The sequence below is a fragment of the Seriola dumerili genome, unplaced genomic scaffold, assembly GCF_002260705.1.
Source record: "Seriola dumerili isolate Sdu_G_001 unplaced genomic scaffold, Sdu_1.0 BDQW01000319.1, whole genome shotgun sequence".
In the NCBI taxonomy this organism is placed as follows: Eukaryota; Metazoa; Chordata; class Actinopteri; order Carangiformes; family Carangidae; genus Seriola; species Seriola dumerili.
The window spans coordinates 881,833-904,287 of NW_019174574.1; the positions used below are offsets into that span (position 1 = coordinate 881,833).

The 22,455-nt window shown below is 44.8% G+C and overlaps 1 protein-coding gene across 1 annotated transcript; it reads right to left on the reverse strand.

Moving 5' to 3' along the window:
- Positions 1 to 2,733: 2,733 nt before the first annotated feature.
- LOC111231795 lies at positions 2,734 to 5,796 on the reverse strand. Its single transcript, XM_022759038.1, is given in 1 exon segment — positions 2,734 to 5,796. A coding segment is annotated over 1 exon segment (3,063 nt).
- Positions 5,797 to 22,455: the final 16,659 nt, after the last annotated feature.

Genomic DNA, 22,455 nt, shown 5'->3' on the forward strand with positions numbered 1-22,455 from the left:
AACCCCCGTACCCGCTGGTGGACACCGGCGGTGGGGGAAGCCGTCAGGCTGAAGAAGGAGGCCTACAGGGCGTGGTTGGCCTGTGGGTCTCAGGAATCAGCTGACTGGTACCGGCGGGCCAAGCGGAGTGCAGCTGCGGCAGTTGCTGAGGCAAAAACTCGGACGTGGGAGGAGTTCGGTGAGACAATGGAGGAAGACTATCGATCGGCTCCAAAAAGGTTCTGGCAAACCGTCCGGCGCCTCAGGGGGGGAAGGCGGCAACTCGCTCACACTGTTTACAGTGGGGGCGGGGAGCTGCTGACGTCAACTGAGGATATAGTGGGACGGTGGAAGGAATACTTTGAGGAGCTCCTCAATCCCACCAACACGTATTCCGTAGAGGAAACAGAGCCAAGAGACCTGGGGATGGATGATCTAATCTCCGGGGCAGAAGTCGCCGACGTAGTGAAACAACTGCGCGGTGGCAGAGCCCCGGGGGTTGATGAGATCCGCCCTGGGTATCTCAAGGCTCTGGATGTTGTAGGGCTGTCTTGGTTGACACGCCTCTGCAACATTGCGTGGACATCGGGGGCAGTGCCTTTGGAGTGGCAAACCGGGGTGGTGGTCCCCATCTTTAAGAAGGGTGACCAGAGGGTGTGTTCCAACTACCGTGGAATTACACTCCTCAGCCTCCCTGGTAAGGTCTATGCCAGGGTACTGGAAAAGAGGGTCCGATCGATAGTTGAACCTCAGATCGAGGAGGAGCAATGTGGTTTTCGTCCTGGGCGTGGAACTGTGGACCAGCTCTTTACCCTCGCTAGGGTGCTGGAGGGAGCATGGGAGTTTGCCAATCCAGTCCACATGTGTTTTGTGGATTTGGAGAAGGCTTACGACCGTGTTCCCAGGGGCACCCTGTGGGGGGCACTCCGGGAGTATGGGGTGGATGGCCCCTTGTTAGTGGCCATTAAATCCCTGTACCAAAGGAGTGTGAGTCTGGTTCGCGTAGCCGGCAGTAAGTCGGACCTGTTCCCGGTGAGGGTTGGACTCCGCCAGGGCTGCCCTTTGTCACCGGTTCTGTTCATAACTTTTATGGACAGAATTTCTAGGCGCAGCCGGGTGGTGGACGGGTTTGGTTTCGGTGGCGGGAGGATCTCGTCTCTGCTTTTTGCGGATGATGTGGTCCTCCTAGCTTCATCGAACGCCGACCTTCAGCTCTCGCTTGGGCGGTTCGCGGCCGAGTGTGAAACGGCTGGGATGAAAATCAGCACCTCCAAGTCTGAGGCCATGGTTCTCAGCCGGAAACGGGTGGATTGCCCGCTTCAGGTCGGGGGGGAGGCTTTGCCTCAGGTGGAGGAGTTTAAGTATCTCGGGATCTTGTTCACGAGTGAGGGTAGGATGGAGCGGGAGATCGACAGGCGGATTGGGGCGGCGTCAGCAGTGATGCGGACGCTGAATCGGTCCGTTGTGGGGAAGAGGGAGCTAAGCCGGAAGGCGAAGCTCTCAATTTTCCGGTCGATCTACGTTCCGATCCTCACCTATGGTCATGAGCTTTGGGTAATGACCGAAAGAACGAGATCGCGAGTACAAGCGGCCGAAATGAGTTTCCTCCGCAGGGTGGCCGGGCTCAGCCTTAGAGATAGGGTGAGGAGCTCGGTCATCCGGGAGGGACTCGGAGTAGAGCCGCTGCTCCTCCATGTCGAGAGGAGCCAGTTGAGGTGGTTCGGGCATCTAGTGAGGATGCCTCCTGGACGCCTCCCTGGGGAGGTGTTTCGGACATGTCCCACCGGGAGGAGACCTCGAGGTCGACCAAGGACACGCTGGAGGGATTATATCTCTCGGCTGGCCTTGGAACGCCTCGGGATTCTCCCGGAGGAACTGGTGGAAGTGGCTGGGGAGAGGGCCGTCTTGACCTCTCTGTTGAGGCTGCTGCCCCCGCGACCCGGATCCGGATAAGCGGGAGACGACGAGACGAGACACTGGGGTGCTCTGGAGTATATGGAGAGCCTCCCATGTCCACTTTCCCATCATCAAACTATCACTTGGATAGAACACAGGGACGAAATGAGGTCCCCTCACCAATAGACTAGCTTTTAAAGATACCATCGGAATTTATGGCTAGCTCATGGAACTCATCCTGAACCAACACTCCTGCAACAAATGGGAGACAACCACAACTCTCCCTCACAGACTGATGCATCCCTGACACTCATCTGGGATTGATAGGTGGGTGCCACCTCTTATCAAATAACATAAAAAGGAACATTTAGCCCATCAAGGTGCTAAACCATCAGGATTCACACTTTTGACTCATTTCTCTCTCACAAGAGAAAACAACACTCTCATCTTTAACACCCTTTCTTACCCAAAGGGGGGTCTCATGAGGAACCACAGACCCCCGCCATAAACCATCCTACATTCCAAGCCGGACTGATGAACTATTCCACATTTATAAAGCATGATTGAAATGTCATTGAACTGAATGTCCTATCACCAGGTAATTCATGCAATATTACTCTGGAAAGATTTCCATAAAGTATGATCCAATGTTCATTTCTGGGGGTTAGCCCTATGTTCCCACAGCCCTATGTTCCCACATTTCTAAGAATGTTTTGAAAATTAGGCCCTATTTTCCCACAGTCTTATATGTTCCCATAAGCCCATGTCCACACTAACCCGGGTTCTAATATACACCTCCTGGTGCAACTTAGACACATCATCAGTGTTGGATCCTGGGGTCACGGGGTGTTTCGGGTCTCACAACAGACACCCTCGCCCAGGCAACCCAGCCAGGGTGATCAGTCTCGGCTTGTGTCTAAGTAGCACGTGTGGTCCACGGATCGCACCGCTTGATCCACAGCCATCTGGACGCCTTTTCTGCTGCGTCACACCCAGCATCTTGAGTGCCTTGATGAGAGACTGGCCGGCGAATCCTCTGCATCCGACCTCAATGGGATTGCATCGGGTTCTCCATCCCCTGCTACGGCATTCACCTGCCAGCTCCTCATACTTGGCCCTCTTCCTCTCAAAGGCCTCCTCCATCCGGTCTTCCCAGGGAACAGTCAACTCCAGCAGGACCACTTGTCTCGTTGTTTCTGACACCAGGACCATGTCTGGCCTGAGTGTGGTCGCTGCGATGTTCTCCGGGAACTTAAGCTGTCTCCCTAGGTCGACTTTCAGCTGCCAGTCCCGAGCTGTGGCCAGCAGCCCCCCTGCTTGACTCCGGCACTGCTGCGGCTTCTCCCCAGCCCTAACAAAGGCGATGGACTGCCTTGTTGGTTGTTGGCCTTTACTGGTGGAGATCCCTGTGCTGATGGCCTCTGCGATGACCCGCAACACTTGGTCATGGCGCCAGCGGTAACGCCCCTCTCCCAGAGCCCTAGGGCAGCAGCTCAGGATGTGCTCCAGCGATCCAGTTCTTTGGCAGAGAGGGCACAGTGGATTCTCGGCCAAGCCCCAGCGGAAGAGGTTGGATGGGCTCGGGAGGACGTCGTACACCGACTGAATGAGAAACTTGATCCGGTGTGGCTCAGATCGCCATAGCTCTGTCCACGATACCTTCCGGTCAGCTGCCTCCTCCCATCGGGTCCACGCCCCCTGTTGCCGCATCCCTACTGTCCTACTGCAGCGGGCTTCCTCCGCCCCTGCTCGGACCTCCTCCTGGATCAGCTGACGCCTTTCCTTCCCCTGGGCCTTGTTGTAGGACGGTCTTGGGTTGCTCCCAAGTCCTGCCCGTCCAGATGCCACTGTACCCACCAGCTAACTGTGCCGCAAGCGGGACTCAGCCTGGTCGACTGCGTCTTGGGCCTTCCACTTCCTGCCGGTCCTCACTTCAATGCCAGCCGAGGAGACTTTGATGTCACTAGAGTCCCTATACAGCAGCACCTCTCTTGCTCGGGTAACCATAAACTCCTCCGTCAGACTACTGAAGGGCAGTTTCAGCTTGTTGTTCCTCCCGTACAAGGCGATGCTGCTGAGGCTTCGTGGTAGGCCCAACCACTTCTGTAGGAAAGAGCTTACCTTCCTCTCGAAGCACTCGACGGTGGTCATCGGCACATCATAGACCAGCAGTGGCCAGAGGAGTCGTGGCAAGTTGTCATGTTGGTAGATCCAGGCCTTAAACTTGCCTGGTAGCCCTGACTTATCCACTGCTGTCAGCCAGGTTCCCAACTCCTCTGATGTTGCTTGGAGTGCAGCGGTGTCCTTCAGGGTGCAGTCATAGATCTTGCCCAGACTCTTAACTGGCTTCTCTCCCACAGATGGAATCTGGGTGGCCCCTATTGAGAAGCGAAACCGGTCTGTAACCTTCCCCTTCTTCACCACCAGGGACCTGGACTTGGCTGGCTTGAAGTTCATTCGGGCCCAGCCAATGAGTTGCTCAAGGCCTTGGAGGATCCATCTACAACCCGGGACTGATGTTGTAGTCACTGTCAGATCATCCATAAATGCTCTGATAGGGGGCTGCCGCATACCTGAGTTGGTGAGTGGGCCTCTGCACTCCACCTCTGCTGACTTCACCAACATATTCATGGCCAAGGCAAACAATATCACAGAAATGATGCATCCTGTGATAATGCCCTTCTCAAGCCGATGAAACGTGGATGTTACTGTTCCAGAAGTGACTCTCAAACTGAAGCAGCTGTAGTAGTCCAGTATGAGGTCCTTGATCTTGCCTGGAACGTGGTGCCGGTCGAGCGAGGTTTCCACCAGCTTGTGTGGAATGGACCCGTAGGCGTTGGCAAGGTCGTGCCAGAGGACTGCCAGGTCTCCTTTGCCCTCCCGTGCCTCCCGGATCAGCTGGGTGACGACTCCTGTATGCTCAATGCACTCGACGCTGAGGAGCGAGATGATCCTGAACTGCTCGATGGTAGCTGAGTTCTCCTCCTTTGGAATCCAGACACCCTCTGCGTGTCTCCACTGCCAGGCCACCCTCCCCCTTCTCCAGATGACTTTGAGGATCCTCCATAGTCGCTTCAAGAGTCTGGGGCATCTCTTGTAGAAGACGTATGGCACTCCGCTGGGGCCTGGTGCTGAACTGGATCTAGCTGCCTTGACAACCTCCTCAACTTCTTTCAAAGTTGGCTCCTTGGTGTTAAATGCTGAGGTGGGTTCTGGCGGAGTTATCAAGGTCCTGCATGGCCCAAGCTCTTCCACTCTTGCGCTGTCACTGTAGGTGGCACTGAGGTACTTGTTAACATCTTCAGTGCAGGCAAGGTGGCCACTTCTTTTCTGGCCTAGGATCTTCTTGGTGAAACCAAAGGGATTCGAGATGAAGGCTGCACGTCTCCTGGCTCTCTCCCTACCCCTCCTCCTATGCCACTCGGCTCGACGGAGGGTGGTAAGTTTTTTCCTCAGGGTATTACGGAGCTCTGCCAGCCCGGCCTTCTCCTCCTCCTTTGCCTGCTTAAACTGCCGTCCAAGCAGTCTAAGTTCCTGCCGAAGCTGACGGATCTTCACCTCCCGTCTGTTTGGTTCCCCTAGACCTCTGGTTGCACATGTGGTCCACGGATCGCCCCACTTGATCCACAGCCATCTGGACGCCTTTTCTGCTGCGTCAGTGATGTTCTTGATGGCTCTTCTGTTCTGCAGTCCCTTCACACCCAGCATCTTGAGTGCCGTGATGAGAGACTGGCCGGCGAATCCTCTGCACCCGACCTTGATGGGATTGCATCGGGTTCTCCATCCCCTGCTACGGCATTCACCTGCCAGCTCCTCATACTTGGCCCTCTTCCTTTCAAAGGCCTCCTCCATCCGGTCTTCCCAGGGAACAGTCAACTCCAGCAGGACCACTTGTCTCGTTGTTTCTGACACCAGGACCATGTCTGGCCTGAGTGGGTAATATTTATCCGGTTAGCGCTTCCGTCCACATTAGAATGGTGAATTCCGTAACTGAAAACGATGGTTTCCAAAAATGATCGCTGAGGTGGATAAATCTGAAGACGCCGTCGAACGTGGATGCAAAGCGTTCTGAAAGGGTATAAAAGGGGAATATAGGGCTGTGGGAACATAGACACGCTCCCCATTTCTGTAGCCCAAAGGGAGGCTGAGATATGTTTTATCAGTTTTAAGGTAAATATCCACCACGTTACAATACTGTCATCTAAAGACCACTCTGGATCCCTTTTTCCTCTAGGGAATTAACTGATGTACAGTACATGGCTTCATTTTTGAGTTTCCACACACAGAGGTGTTAATGAAGCAGAGGGTAAAGACATTCCATGGTTTTTGTTGACAGAACTATGAAAAAGTCTGAAGTCTTTTATTCTTTATGCCAGGGGTATTCAATTAAAATTCAAAGAGGCCCAGTTACAAAAATGTCCCCCCAGCAAAGGTCCAAATCTTATATTGTCACTCGAAATAGTGTACCCTGATGTAAATAAAAAACAACATATGTACTTTTCTATATCATTTATTGTCAAATTTCAAGTGTTTTCAATATACTTTAAACATACTGATAAGTCTGAACTTGTATGGCACTTGAATGGAAAACATGACTGTAGTTGTCTTTACTACACTTCAAGTAATTGAATTTCTTCTGAGTAAAATAAATAAAAAGTGCAAACACAGCTTTGAGCAGCCTGAACTTAGGGTAATGTAAAAACATTCAGAATCTTTTGAATAAAATAAAAGTGCATCTTTAAGAAAAAATGTAAACAAAAGACCTTTGAGCTGCCCACTCCCTTTTTTAAACATGTATTAACTACATTTAAAATAAAATAACACAGGAACCTTAATGCCTACATTTCAAGTAAAATAGAACAGGGCAGAATTTACTGAATAAAAGAAAAGTGCAGAGCTTTGAGCGGCTCCCTTTCTCCTCTCTCCTCTCCTTCCTCCCTTTCCAACTTTCTTTCCTAGTGAGAGAAATGGGCATGTAACTTTCCTGCCAGCAGTTTGAATCTTGGCTTAAATGGGGTTAGTGCCATTCTCATGCTCATGTGGAGATGCTCATTGGTAAGCCTGGAACGGTACTTTGTTTTAATAATGTTCATCGTAGAGAAAGCTGTCTCTCAGCTGTAAGTTGATCCAAACATGGTTAAGGTGTGTAGTGCTACTTTGGTTAGAGCAGGGAAAATGGTTTCAGGCACAATCTGTAACCAGAAAGTAGCAGAGTCAGTTGTTTCAAAATGCTCTCTCAGAGCAACATCTGCTTGCAGATCAGTGAGCTCTAACTTTAAAGATCCAGGATGTGCCCACTTGAAGGTCTGTGTCACCTCCTTTGAAAATACTCTGATTTCTCTGATAAGGAATGGATTCTCGATTAGCAGGAGGAGCTGGTGTCCAAGGTTGAAGCTGTCAAATCAATGACAGAAGTTTCCAATCAGCTTGATTTTATTGGCTTGGCTATTGATGACATTTCAGTCGTATTAACTAAATTAGCTGCGCATGCACGAATGATTAATTTTTTTATTAGGCCTAATATTATAATTATAATATAATTTTCACGGGTCCGGGCAGAACTGTCACTGGGTCCGTGCCCGGACCGCGGTCCGCCATTTGGTGATGCTTGATATAGGGCGTTGCTACGCCCATGTTTGGCCTTTCAAACACCTGTATGATCAACATCATGGTGAACATACAGCGTTTTCATCATCTGAGGTGAGTGAGTGTACTTAGGTGGATCAATGTATGTCTACCGGAGAGCAAGACAACCAAGTGTGCACCCATGATCGCGCTAATGAAAAGGAGATCATTGCGATGGCATTGTAGTAATTACTCAGCAAACCAGGAAGCGGTGTGCATTGTCGCTTGCAGCCAGTGACTGAGATAAAGAGATATATGTGTCGCTAAGCACTGCCTGCAAGCACTGACAGGGCTGTTGGAACAGCTCTGTCACAAGTCCATATGATGAATGGGTGCTGGGCTCCCTCTAACCAATGTCTCATCTTTTGTACAGCCAGAACCACTGCCAGCAGCTCCCGATTACCAGCGTCATAATTCCTCTCAGCAGCTGAAAGGCAGAGGGAGAAGAAAGCACAGGGGTGTAGCTTGTTGTTCTCTGGATAGCGCTGTGAAAGGATAGCACCAACACCTGAATCTGAAGCATCTACTTCCACAATGAATTGTAACTTAGGGTCTAGGTGTGTTCCTTAAGCCAAGTGAATGCAGTCTCAGCTTTGGTGGTCCATGAGCGTTGCACAGATCCAGTTCAGAGAAAACTGTGGCTTGGTGTGAGGGAATAAAAGCAGAGTTGTTGGGACTCAATCATTCAAGAGACCAAATGTTTCTTTGCTCCACTGGACAAAGGAACTCACACTCCACAGTTCCTCACCGTTCACACCTGGGGACAACCCTTCCCCCCACGGACCTTACTGGCCAGCCAGTGTGGGTCAGTGTGTGACATGTGACCCCCAAGTCACCAAACAAAACCAGATCTCTGGCCCTCTTCTCGCTCTCTTCTCCTTTGGCTTGCTCTGGAGAGCAGCTCCAGCTCTCTCCTTTCAGTTCTTCAAAGGGCAACAAGGCCCCAGCCCAGGTCAGCCCTGCTACCTGAGAAACCAGCTCTCGCCGGCCCGCTACCAGCAGCCTGCAAACACTCTTCTCCTCAATAGCAGCGACCTGCTTCGGATTAACTGTGAGTGAACCAAGTTCTCTTCAGAATCAGCAGCTACGACACAAGGCCAGCTGGTTTTCCAAGCAACAGGAGTTGTAGCAGAGTTAGCATGGAACAGCTAACTCTGTGAGGAGAACAAAGGAGATAACTGCAAAGTAACACAGCCAGACAGGACTTTACTCCACTAGGAAATCTCCTAACTCACTGGACTTTACACCAACACTGGAAAGGACCTCTTTGCTGGTTTCCAGGACTGGGTAACGTTAAGTGAATGGGCCTAACCTTTCCCAGCACAGCATAGCACCGCACAGCATAACTAAGCACCAGAAGTCTTAACTTTGTTAATGTACTGGTTTATTGATGTCTTGTTGCTGTAATGTGCTTAGGTTGTGGTCAGTCATACAGTTAATCAGGTACACGTATGTTCACACACATAGTAGTACGTCTCAGTTCTAGAACCTGCATGAAGCTAACCTCCTCCCTCTAACCTGGTACCTTTAGATAACATGAGCTAGGCCAGGGGTCTGCAACCTTTATTATCAAAAGAGCCATTTCACCCCCTCTTCCGCCAAAGAAAAATAGTCTGGAGCCGCAAAACATAATACAGCTTATAAAATTTTAAAAGTTTTAATCTTATTTTAAATTTTACAAACAGAAGTGCAGTGTGCATGTGTAGGCCTACTCTGAAATAAATTAAACAGTGAACTGTGCAGACCTATTTGAGTCCTTCCTATATTTGTGTAAAATTAAAATAAAAACTAGCCCACTTTAATATAAATAAAACATTTAGGTGCAGCTTAGCAGCTTTAAAAAAGTAAACATAAAATTAGGAACGTTTGTGACAAGTCCATTTCAGTGTGCTCTCATCCTCTTCGGGTTTCGTTCTCAGCCAGCAATCAATTGGAGGCACCTGAACATACAAAAAATCTACATCAGCTCTGGGTCTGAAATAAATTTTTTTTTTTCTTTCTGAAAAATAATAGCCTATTAAATGCTATTGTTCTCACCTGTTTAATGTGACTTCTGTTTCTGAAGTTCGCTGCAGATCATCCCTATGTCGGGGCTGTAAGATGTGACTTTGAGCTTCAAACAGGACTGGAGGCTCTCATTTGTGAGGCGGGAGCGATGTTTGGACTTTATGAAGTTCATGCTTGAGAAAACTTGCTCGCACAAGTATGTTGAGCCAAAGATGGACAGGACTCCAAATGCATATTTTTTCATGTTCATATATGTTTTGGGAATGGCAATCCATGTGTCAAAAACAAGTTTGTCGGGTTTGGGGAGGTTTTCAATGTCGCTCCATTTGTGCTCTTTAGCGAGAGTAGCCTTCTGACGGGCGACTTCTTCCAGATCCGCTGTCAGGCATTTGAACTTGGACACCCATAAATCTTTATCCGCCAGTTCAATTTCCAGATCGGGCTTACTTACTCCTGTGAATGTGAATGTGTTCAGCAGGGATGGGTCGATGTCCAGGGGTGTGACAGGGAAGGAGAGAGTGTTTTTTTCCTTTCTGAACTCACTGAATCTTTCTCCAAATGCAGCTTGCATTGTAATAATTGCACGGTGGAAATAATCACAATTTATGTGATTGTTCACTTCTTCGCTGTACATCCCTGGCAAACACTGTCATCTTGCGCTCAAACGCCAAAACATCTTCCAGCATCTGCAGGGCCGTGCTTCCCTTTCCCTGGAGATTTTTATTCAGCGTGTTTAAGTGACTTGTCATATCTACCAGGAAGTAAAACTTTTGCAGCCAATCGAGGTCTCCCAGTTCGGGATAGCTGAGGCCTTTGCTTTCCAAGAAGGTTTTCACATGCTCCAGACAGGTAGCGAAGCGTTTCAGCACCTCTCCCCTGGACAGCCACCGGACTCTGTTGTGCAGCAGGAGATCCGAATATGCGCTGTCGACTTCTTCTAACAATGAACAAAACTGTCGGTGGTTTAACCCGTTTGCAATTATTTTGTTCACTATCTTAATAACGAGGGTCATCACGTCCACACATTCAGGGGGGAACGTTTGAGCGCACAGTGCTTCTTGATGGAGTATGCAATGAAATGTCATCAGCTCTCGATCCAGTGACTTTTGAAGTAAATTCACAAAGCCCTTCTGTGCTCCCCTCATACTGGGTGCCCCATCAGTAGACACTGACACCAGGTGAGTGGTGTTTATTCCTTTGGCTTTTAGACAACTCACAACAGCCTCACAAATGTCCTGTCCCCGCGTTTGGCCCTTTAGCGGTATGAGTTGAATCAGTTCTTCCTGCGGCCCATCAGCGTTCACATAAAAGTGCTGTCTGCTCAATATCGGTTGCATCACTTGACTCATCACAGGCAATTGAAAATGCTTGAGCTGAATTGATGTCATCAATTTGCTTACTAGTGATGTTTGTTGCCATTTTAATGGTCCTGTCCTTGACTGTCTTTGCAGAGAGAAGCATTTCTCTAATTTTCTGAACAATTTCCCCTTTGTTTTTGAAGTCGGAGAATAGATGCTCTGATATTTTTATGAACGATTCTTTCATGTATTCTCCGTCTGTGAACGGCTTACCCCTCCTTACGATCTCCTGAGCTGCCACAAAACTAGCAACTGTTGTTGACTGTGGAGAGGTGATCCACTTCTTGAAAGTTTGTTTGCTGTGTCTCTTTCGCTCATCTTCACTTGGGTATTTTTCAGCGAATGCTGAGTGCTTGTTTTGAAAATGCCTTTCAACGTTACATTTTTTGTTGTTCGATAATTTCTCGCCACATATTAAGCACACAGGTAGTCCAGCGTCGTTGGCGGTGAAGGCAAATGCATCTGTCCACGCAGAATTAAACTCTCTTTTTTCCTCTGAGATTTTTCTTTTTTGGGATTTACTCATGGTTAGTGCAGGGGTCGCACACTCCAGATGACGCCTGCAGCTTCACACATCACATCAACGTCTATAGCCCTCGCCTTGCTGCTAGTTGCTAGCTAAAGGATGTGACGCATATTTTAGTTGACAAATTAAAAAAAAAAACTTTTTTAAAATTAGATTTTAAAGTATATAACAGTAGTAGTAGTAATAGTAGTAGTAGTAGTAAATAAACATCAAAAATAATAATATATAAATTAAAATTAAAATATTCATTTTCATGTGTTTTTTGTCAAGGCTAAAGGGAGCCACTACAAGGAGGCTAAAGAGCCGCATGCGGCTCCGGAGCCACGGGTTGCTGACCCCTGAGCTAGGCTAACAAAGAAACTCACACCTTCCCTCTCACACACCCCAGGTGGTCTCAGCGGCCATTTTGAGTAGTTTCTTTGTTTACCGCCATCTTGTGTAGTCTTCTTTGTTCAGGTCATGTGGTCACAGTGACCACTTTGAATCGGCCATCTTGCCTTTGTTTGTGTCCTCACAAACACACACACAAACACACACACACACACACACACACACCTGTATATACTAGATCAGACATTGTGTTTTACTCTGCTCCATGGTAAATAAATGCCTTTAAGTATAACTACTGGTGTGTTTAATGTTGCACAAGCGTGAATATTGCCAACCTCTACTTGGTAGAATTCCAATCCTTCAACTTTAACTTACTGTTGATTTGGTAGCTTGGTTATAGTTAGTAAGCTAATTGTTAATCAGAGTTCCAGATTAATGGTAATAATTTGAGACTAAAACCATATTGGCTATTTTGCCTATTAGTTTAGGCTGGTGCCCCGTGAACTTTAATTAATTTTAAAGTTATTATTTAATATTAATATTTTTAATATTAATATTTTCTTAATTTATGATAGCCAATTAATTGATAAACAACCAAAATTCAACATATTTGGCGTCCAGCTCATGAGGTAGAGCTCAGACCCAACAGAGTCGATGAGTGGCAGAGGGAATTTATTCTTGACTGTGATTTCATTAAGACCACGGTAGTCATTGCATGGGTGTAAAGGTTTATCCTTTTGTGCAAAGAAGAAGCCTGCTCCAACAGGTGAGGAGGGACAAATGAAACCAATCAGCCTGTGACTTATGGATGTACTTTTCCATTGGTTCTCGTTAGGGACCTGAAAGATTGTACAACTGGCTGGAGAGCCTTATCCTTGCTGAACACCTCCAAAAGGTCATGGTACTCAGAAGGAACTTCAGAAAGGTCTGTAGATTCAGAAGGGGAAGGAGTTGCAGCAGGGCCTGGGGCAATGGCAGAGTGTAGGCAGTGAGTGTGACAATGAATGCTCCAGTTAATGATGGAGCCCATGGACCATTCTATATGGGGTTTATTTAGCTCTAACAAGGATATTTCCAGTACGATGGGAGAATGGGATGAAGGCAGAATGAACAGTTTAATGGTTTCTTTGTGATTACCAGATAGAATGAACGTAAGTATGGCCATACCCACCTTGAGCTATGAAGTGAGTAACATGAGCTAGAAGTCTGTCATCTGCTGCATTGACTGCCTTAGGTGGATCAATGGGCTCAATAGGTATTCCAACTTGTTCAACCAAATCTGGGTCAATGAAAATATCATCAGCCCCAGAGTCAACAAGGGAAATGAGTTGGTGTGACTCACTGATAATCATGATGGTGAATTGCAGTTGGATACGACAGGGAGAGATTTTCACAGTGGTTGTGATATGGCTCATCAGCGACCTCTCGCTCACTAATGAGGGCCGTCATTTGGCTCTAAAGTGCAATTAGATTTATAGTGGTCAGGGGCTCCACAGTAGAAACAGAGTCTTGAATCAAGACATCACTGTCGCTCAGCAGGGTTAAGGCGAAGCCATCCCAGCTGCAGGGGCTCCTCCATGGGAGGTTGTGCAGGGGATTGGGAAAGAATGGGATCAGAATGAGGGGCAGCAGGAGAACATGGGAGCTTGACTGGATGGAACTCTAAGACACATGGGGCTCTCCCTTTCTTCACCACTCTCTAATGCAGTTATCAAGCTCAATGGCTAAAGGAATCAGGGACTCCAAGTCATTGGTTTCATCTCTCGCAGCAAGTTCATCTTTAAAATAGTCAATTAACCCATGAAAAAAGGCCCCCTGTAAAGAAACCTGGTCCCACCAACTGTCTGCTGCTGCTACGCGAAAATTAACTGCATATTGTACTACAGACACTGAACCTTGCTTTAAAGAGAACAGGTGCTGGCCTGCCTCTTTGTACTAAATAGGGTGATCAAAAATTCCAAAATGAACTGGGGATATGAACTACAAGCAGGTGAGTTAGAGTTCCACACAGCTGTAGCCCACTCAGAGGCTTTACCAATAAGTATCCCCATTATAAAGGTTATAAAGGATCTATCAGTGGCATAGGTCAATGGCTGTTACTCGAATGCTAGTGCACATCTTAACAAAAATACTCCAAATTCTCCCAGTTCCTCTGAGTAAGGTTGTGTTATAGGGATGAATGGTTCTTGGGGTGAAGGCCTGAGAGGTGGATACCTCAGGTGGTGACTGAACTGGAGGATTGGGGAATATTGCAGCAGTGTTGTGAGAAGCAGGAGAATCAGTGGCAGAGAAGGAAAAATGATACGATACCTGGGAGAGCTGGGTTCCAAGTTGATTTATGTAAGTTAAAAGTCCTCCATGATTTCCTGCAGGTTTTGTTTATGGCGTCCAATTGTTTGTCCTTGAGCGGCAAGAGCTTTGTGGAGTGGATCGGAATCAAAGTCAACCGGGTCCATGGCTGGCCAGATTGTTCTGTTAAGGCTGAATGGGAAATGCTTGGACCCAAATGTAGACTCTGTGAAACTGTGATGAAAATAAAAGGGGTTTTATTGAAGCACAAGGTAGATGACCGGAAAGGAAGGCTGGATGTCAGAGTGTGCCTGAAGATGGCAGGTGAGTGGTGTGGCTAGAGATACTGGAAGACTCAGGTAGACAGGAGTGGTGTGGCAGTGATTCCTTCACAGGAGCTGGTTGCACAAGGCACAGACAGGAGTAGACTTCTAGTGAAAGAGACAAAAAGGCAATGAGCAACAACGGACTTAGCAAAAACACAAATTAGACTACTATACATATTCTGGCCAATCACTATACTGCATGAGAGATGGAAAAATCTGGCAAGGAGTAGAGGAAATCCAGGGGTTCTTGTAGGGACTGTGATGAGAGATGCTCTGGAGATCAGGTGGCGCCACGCCTCTTACGGGGATATGTGCAAACAAACCACACGGGCGAGACAGAGACAAGGGAAAGGGAAACACCGGGGCAAAACAACACACACAAGGAAAACACAGAAGGAAAAGGAGATCCCAACCCAGACATATGACTGTTTTTGCACTCTTGCATCATTACACTTGGCTGAAGCTGAAACATCACAAGTTGCTGCAGCAGATGAAGCTGCTGTGGAATCAGTAACTGTATCAGCTGACAGAGAAAGGGAAGAAGAAGAAATAGAAGAAGGGTTGTATCTTCACCTTGTTGTTGTGGTTTCAAGTCTGATTCTCTTGTTGCCAGAATCCAGATGTGTTTGTTTCCGTGGCACCATGGAGACAAAGAGTAGTGTCCATTAAGAGAACAAAGGAACTAAGACATAGTGAGGGACACACAACTACACACACATTAATAGCAGAGAAGGAGTGAGACAATAAGATGCATCAAAGACACACAACATATACAGCAAGCATCCCAACCGGTGGAGAGGAAGTGACAGATATATCTCCCTGTTTCTTTAAATGGGTTCAGTTTGTTTGCAGCTAATACCTGTAGTTGATTCATGTTTTCTTCCTCTCTCTCTTTGCAGTTTGTGTAAATCCTGTCTGCTTTGTTTTTATTTCTTGTCTTTTGCTTGACACAATCATCACCATCCCTGTCTCCTACAAACTAAATTTACAGTATATACAACTGTAAATGTTTTATCATTTTGCAGCGTTAGCTGTTTTTTTCTTGCAGCTCGTCTCTCAATTCGCTCTTTCAACTCCTTTTCTTTCTGTCTTCTCTTCTCTCTCTCCTCTGGAGTCCAGTCTTTCCAAACTGCACACTGAGCAAATGTTATCATGAAGTGTACATGCATGTAACCAGTTGTGTGAAGTGATGCTTTGACTTTGTATATTGTGCTGTTGTTTATCTGGGCTGTCAGTCAGGTCTCTAAGCTGGCATCTAAGATTTTGTCTGAAGTCACTATGTCTTTTCTTTTATTTCACTTTTTTAATTGACCCTCAACAAAGGATGGCAGCTTAATCCCACTGACCCTGTACACAATGAACTTCAACTTATATTCAAACAAGGATACAAGTCTTAAAGCAAACATCTTCATATTATTGGAACCAGTCTGTTTTATTTGTGTTGTGTCTTCCTGTCTTTGGTGTTATATGTGTTTGTACAATGTGGAAGAGTAAGACAGATCTGAAGCACACATCTGGATTCTACACAACATCCCAGCATAGAGCTGGTCTGTGAGCTGAACCTGACATGGTGACATCAGTGAGGTTGGGGATGCGTTTCAGTACATAGGTGACCCAGGCCAGCCGTAGGATCAGCATACCCAAACGTGTGGCTCTCCCAGCCAATCAGAAGTTAAAAAAAAATGTTTTTTGTTGTTCAGCCATTAGGGAAATAGCACAGGAAATACTCTACCTCCTGAGCTCTCCCTCCTTACTTAGACACAAGCACACATGCTACAAATCTCAGGGTTTTTTTTATTATCAAAGATCTTCACCAATGGTTCAGTAATTTACTCAGTTCTGCTCTCTAGTTCTAGTCAGTGTAAGTTAGAGCAGTCAAAGCCTGTGACATTAACATTAAAATTCAATACCACAAATTTTATTTCAAGGTACTTTCATATTCTCTACAAAACTACAAAGGGAAAGGAAAAAGGTTTTATGACCAATTTTATAACTAATCAATAATCAACTCCATTAAAAAATCTGAATAACCTACTAAATGGTTCTTTCACTTGAACTGAAGTTAACTTGTAATTCATATGATTTAAATTGAGGATCAATAATATAATATTTAAAATTATTTTCTTTGATTTATAAAAACAAACAAAATCTATTTACAATTTTTAAACTAATTTAATCTTCACTCTCAACTCGTCCACTTACAAACACACACAGACACACACACACATGGACAGACAGACAGACTGGTGAATGTCAGGTTGTGGTCCGTGCAGACTCACAGCTCAGTTCCTGCTGACAGTGTGCAGCCGGCTGCTGGATGCTCCATTGTCTTGTGTAATTAAATTGACAGAACCACAGCCGCCTGTGGCAGAGTTCATGCAGCTGACCAACTGCTCTGCTCCACTCAGACTGTATTAGACAAGACAAGAAAGATGTGCTTTGTAATCATATTTTATTTAAGACAAGTATAAAGAACAGAGGAGTCAACCTGCCATGTGTCTCATCTTTCAAGGACACCGATTATACAAGGGTTTGCATACATGTTCACACAGTGTTCAGCCTTCAGCCACGTCTTCATCTATGAAGCCAATGCTTTCTTTTATTGCTCTGGTTCTGTAGATAGGATGAATGATGACACATTTATTGAAGAGGTAATCAATAATATACTGGATGGCATTAATTAATGAGTCTAATTAGTCATTTTGAGCAAATGACTTGCAAATAGGCAAATACATGGGTGAATATATCAGGGCTATAGTCAATAACCATTATTATTATTATTTACTGAACGCTTTCCAGGAAGGATACAAACTCTCCAGAGGCCAAATAAACACATACAGTTATAATAATAAAGCTATGAATAAATAATACAAAAAATACAAATGATGCTACTACTAATATTAATAGTGTAGGGACCTTTTAAAAATGGGGATAAATGATAAGAATGAAACGGAATGTGTTTTCTTTAAAATACAGGTAAATTTAACTAAAAGACTGTTTATGGAATGCTGAAAGTTTCACTTGGTTTTTTATCAACATTACAGTTACAAAGCAGAATAAAGTTTAGACCACCAAGTTTTGAAAATATATAATGAGGAAAAATATTCCAAATGGATATAGGATTTTTAAATAGGATTCAGTCCAATTTTTTTGAAAATGTAATTTAGGTTTGTAAAATCTAGGAAATTCCTTATGTAATGTGTTCGATTCTTCCAAATGAAGTTAAATAAAAGTTAGTCAATGGATTTGAGTGTATGCTGCCTATCCAGTCAGTTATTTTGTCTGCTATTTTATTCATTGTTTAGCTCCCTCTACTGGTGGGTTTGTATAGAAGTCAATTAGGTCAAATGGTATGTGTCTCTAGCTGATGACATCATTAGTAGGCAACTAGGCAGTCCTCCATGTCGGAGCCAGGGGAAAGCTCTTGCATTTTTTATCGGACATTATCCGTAATATAAACTTTGAGATCATCTTTTATTCATGTATAAGTATATTTTCACAAATCAGAGATATTTGTATGGTTTGTGTGCAATAAAAAATATGGATAGTGTGTTCATAACAGCCTCATGTTCTGGCTAGCTTTCAGTGAGGAAATGTGCATGAGATACAGAACATTGTAGCTAGCAACATAATGCTTTCAGTAGCTTATGTTACATTTGGGGATTTCTGTATTGTTTAATATATTGTATTATTTCTGTTTTAGGCTATTTAATACAAGATGAGGTTTATCTTTATCATAGAAGGAATTTGGACACCTTTGTTGATTGTATGTTTTTTCTTTGTCAGTTTTACCCTACTGCCAGTCACCACATTAAAGAGAGTCAACTTGATACATCTCTGTCTGCTTCGTAATTGGGGATAGGGCAAAAGATACTTGACTGTCTTTCAGAAAAATAGTAGTGTCGTCTGCTTGTTGGCTGATTATAACTACTCTACCTACAGCAGAAATTCCTTTTAGAATAATCATAGTGATGTGATCAGCAAGGATCTAAACAAATATGGCGAAATTGGGCAGCCTTATCTAATTCATTTTTTGAGGTTAAATCAGGGAGAGGTACCTTTTCTCAGTTTAATGGAACAATTTGAATTGCTATATAATATTTTAATTGCACTGCAAAAAATATGCCAAAACCAAATTTCTTAAGGAAAATAAAGTTATGATTTATGGAGTCGAAAGCTTTATAAAAGTCTAGAAACAGTTTAAAGCTGTTATGAAGTATTAAATGCTAGTAATCCAGGATATCTAAGACCAAACATATATTATTTGAGATATGTCTATTTTGCATGAATCCAGATTGTGTCTCTCCAATTACAGAGTCTAAAACAGATTTAATTCTCTTGGTGAAAACTGAAGCAAGGATTTTATAATCATTGTTAAGAAGGCATATGGGATGCCAGTTTTCAATGAGAAGTAAATCCCTTTTGGGCTTAGGTATTAGAGTAAGTATGCCTTGATTCAAACTGGGAGGGAGAGCGCCTCGATTAATACTGTCTATGAAGACTTTAAGTAAAAATGGTGCAATTTCGTTGGAAAAAAGTTCAAGTCACTGGGGACTTGTTATTTTTCCATTGATCTATAGAATAAAGTATCACACATATTACTATCAGCAGGAAATATACTTTGGGTGTTGATTGGATTTAAAAATTGTTCTGTGATTTGTGCAGATTTTTGGGATGGGATGTAATGTTAATTCAAGGAAACTTCAAGAAGCTGGGTGTGCTTGGATGTAAAAGAGATAATATCCATCTGTAGGGTTGAAAGGTGGCAACTGGTTTGGTTTTACTTGACATTAAATTATTCACAGCACTTTGAGGACATAACATGAACGAAAATATCAATATCAAATCCACCGAGTACCGAGAAAACAAGTACTAGAATAATTTTATTTTCAAATACGAGACAATCCCATATTATACGGGACGGGTGGCCGGGTGGCGGGTGACCGGTGGCATTCACCTGTTTGCATAGCTGCAAAATCAAGTCGCCTGCAGAAAATCCAGCGCGTTCGTATTCTTCTTCTTTGGCAATTTCGGATTGCTCTGCCTGATGAATGGATTACGATACAACGTCACTACATTGCCGTAGGGGCGTACAGCTGCAATTGCAGTTACAAACATCAAATCCACCGAGTACAGAGAAAACAAGTACGAGGCTTTTTTCGGGAGGTGGATGCGACACGAAATTTGACGGAGGCGGTCGCCTCCCAATTCTCTATGCAGGAAAAACCCTGTTGGTTTGACGTTTTTCTAATTGGAAGAAAGAGGAATTGCTTTCACCTTCCCCAAGCCATTTTAATATGGACCTCACAAAGGCTCCCTCTTCTCCTTTTTTTTTTGTAAATCTCATCTAGCTTACTTTGTAAATTTGCCATAGATACTTTGTCTCCATTTGTGTAGTTAGCTGGATCTTCTTTGAAAGTATCATAATGTCAATGATAATCGCATTTTCTTCTGCTTTTTTAAGTCTGCAATTTTCATTATTGGCTTGCTTCACGATCCTTGTAAGGGCTGGGAAGAATATCGGAGAACGTCATCTCTGCTGCATTCATATGCACTCGGACATTGGAGTTTCACTCTTGTAAACGTCTAACCAGCCCCAACTTTTTACTTTTAGACTGGCAGCTGGGGTGGCAAGACACTTTTTAGGGGTGGCAGCTGCCACCCTATGCCACTGTGGTAGATCCACTCCTGCATTCGGGTCCAAGGCCCTTTGCTGCATCCTCTCTCCATCATCACATGCACCAGGTGCCCGCAACAGTGACCGCATACACGGCCGGTCTCTACAGTGAATCCACGAGGCCTCTAGCTGCTATCTTCCATTGTTTTAATTAACCAGAAGCCCTTTAAATAAAATATGATTACAAAGCACATCTTTCTTGTCTTCAGTCACCTCAGATCCTCTGAGCAGCTGACTTAAAGCTTGAATGTAATGTGTTGAAGCTTTGATTGGTCAACTGCTTCTCCAGCTGACAGACACACCTCCATCCAGAGCAGCAGCTTGATGCTGCACCAACCACAGGAGAAGCTTCACATCCTTTTTTTTTCAAGCAATGCAAGCTCTTTCTCTTTCTTGGCTCTCTGTTGCCAGGAACCAAGTGGATCCATGATGACCTCCAGTACAGTGTTAGGGAAAAATGTCATGGGATCACCAAAAACGTGAGGACCCATCCTAATTTAAATTCACATCAGTTTTTCTGGAAGTCTGGCCTGTAGTTCTCAAGAAACCTTGTCATGGACCAAAGTGCAGATCACATGGAAAACTGAATGTGATGGTAGCACCAAACAAAAATCAGAGGTCCACAAAATCCCTTCTCTGAATCGTCCTGTAAGAAATAGCAGGATCATCCACACACAGGTTCATGTCAGTGAGATGCTGCTGAGATGTGCTGCTTCTGAAAACTAGATTCACCTCGTCGTGGTTGTCTGCCTCCTCCACTCAGACTAGTTTCAGATTACATCCCTGTTTATCCAGTGTCATATAAAATATGACCCATTTGTGTGAAATTTTATCATAATTGCTGCGTGAAGTCTTGAGTAATGGCTATTTTGTGTTTTGTGAGGTCACATTGACCTTGATCTTTAACCACTGGAATCTAATCAGTTCATCCTTGAGTCCAAGTGACTGTTTGTTCCAAATTTGAAGAAGCTTTTCCAAGATTTACCGAGATATTGTGTCCATGAAAATGGGACGACGGAATGACAGCCTGAAAACAATCTGTGTCCGGTTATGACTGTCGCTGGGGCGGAGGAATAAAAAGAGAAACAGACCAACTGGTATCTCCACCCTGAGCTCCTGCACCAGACTGGTCAGGAAACTAATGATCATACAGTAACAGAGTTTACATGGAGTAGTGAAGCAGGCCAGATGATTAAATCCATGATGGGATGAAGATGTATTTTCTTTTATATTATAAGTATATTTTTTTGGGCTTTTGTGCCTTTATTGGACAGGATAGTAGAGAGAGACAGGAAATGGGGAGGCAGAGAGAGGGGGAATGGCATGCAGCAAAGTCCGCCGTCCGCTGCGGGACTTGAACCGGGGCTAACTGCAGCAACTGTAGCCTCTACACATGGGGCGCCTGCTTGGACCACTACACCACACGACGCCCCCATGAAGATATATTTTCTGGCAAACGATGAAACCAGGGAATAACAAGTCAATCAGTCCAGCTGCCTCGATGAGTCCACTGTACAGAATGACCGTGTCTCTTGAACCATCACACTGCAAATCTCTTAATTTTATTACACTGAGCTCAGTGGAGGAAACTGCACATTTACAATCCCTTTATATACTAAATAAGATGTATGGATAAAGTCACTATCAAATGACCCTGTATGTGCACTGTACAGTTAGTTAAGTCCTCACCTGGTGAACAGATACAGTGACTCTCTTCATGTCTGAGACCCAGTGTCTGCTTCATCACAGTATGTGTTTTTCCAAGTGTGAAATTACTTCCATACAGTTTTAATTGAAAGTCCAGTTTAAGTTGAAAAACAGACTTGAAGCATGAAAAGGTGAATGAGGTCAGAGAGGTGAGAGTGTGACAGAGCAGTGATGACAGTCACAGAGTTTGTGTTTGGACACACAGATGACTGTAACATCATCAGCTGATAGTGTCAACAGCTGTTCAGTCATGATAAGCAAATCAAGCTTTTTCTCTTGATTTCTTCCTCCAGTCCCAACTCATAATAGTGCTCAAATGATACGTTTCCAATATACCTGAACACAAACTGCCTCCACATCAGGCCTCTGTTGAGGCAACTCCTGTAGTTGGATGGAGATGTGGATGGTTGATCTGCCCACTGCTTTGGTCCATGAGTGATCTAAGCAACTAGCAGATTTATTGCCATGAAAATATAAAAAAAACTAGACTCGCCTCCTTTTGGTTGTTTCCTCCACCAACCAGCACAGTATCAGTGCTGACCAATAATATTTTCATATTTTGTCATATTATTATGACATATTATGTCATATTTTCATTTTCATCGTGATATGAACATGTGCAATAAACACATTATAGGACTGACTGAAATGCGATGAATTAGAAAAAATCATTTTATTTACAAACACCATGTACGCAGGTTTTTCAAGGCGCAGCACCTGAGCCAAATAAAGCGA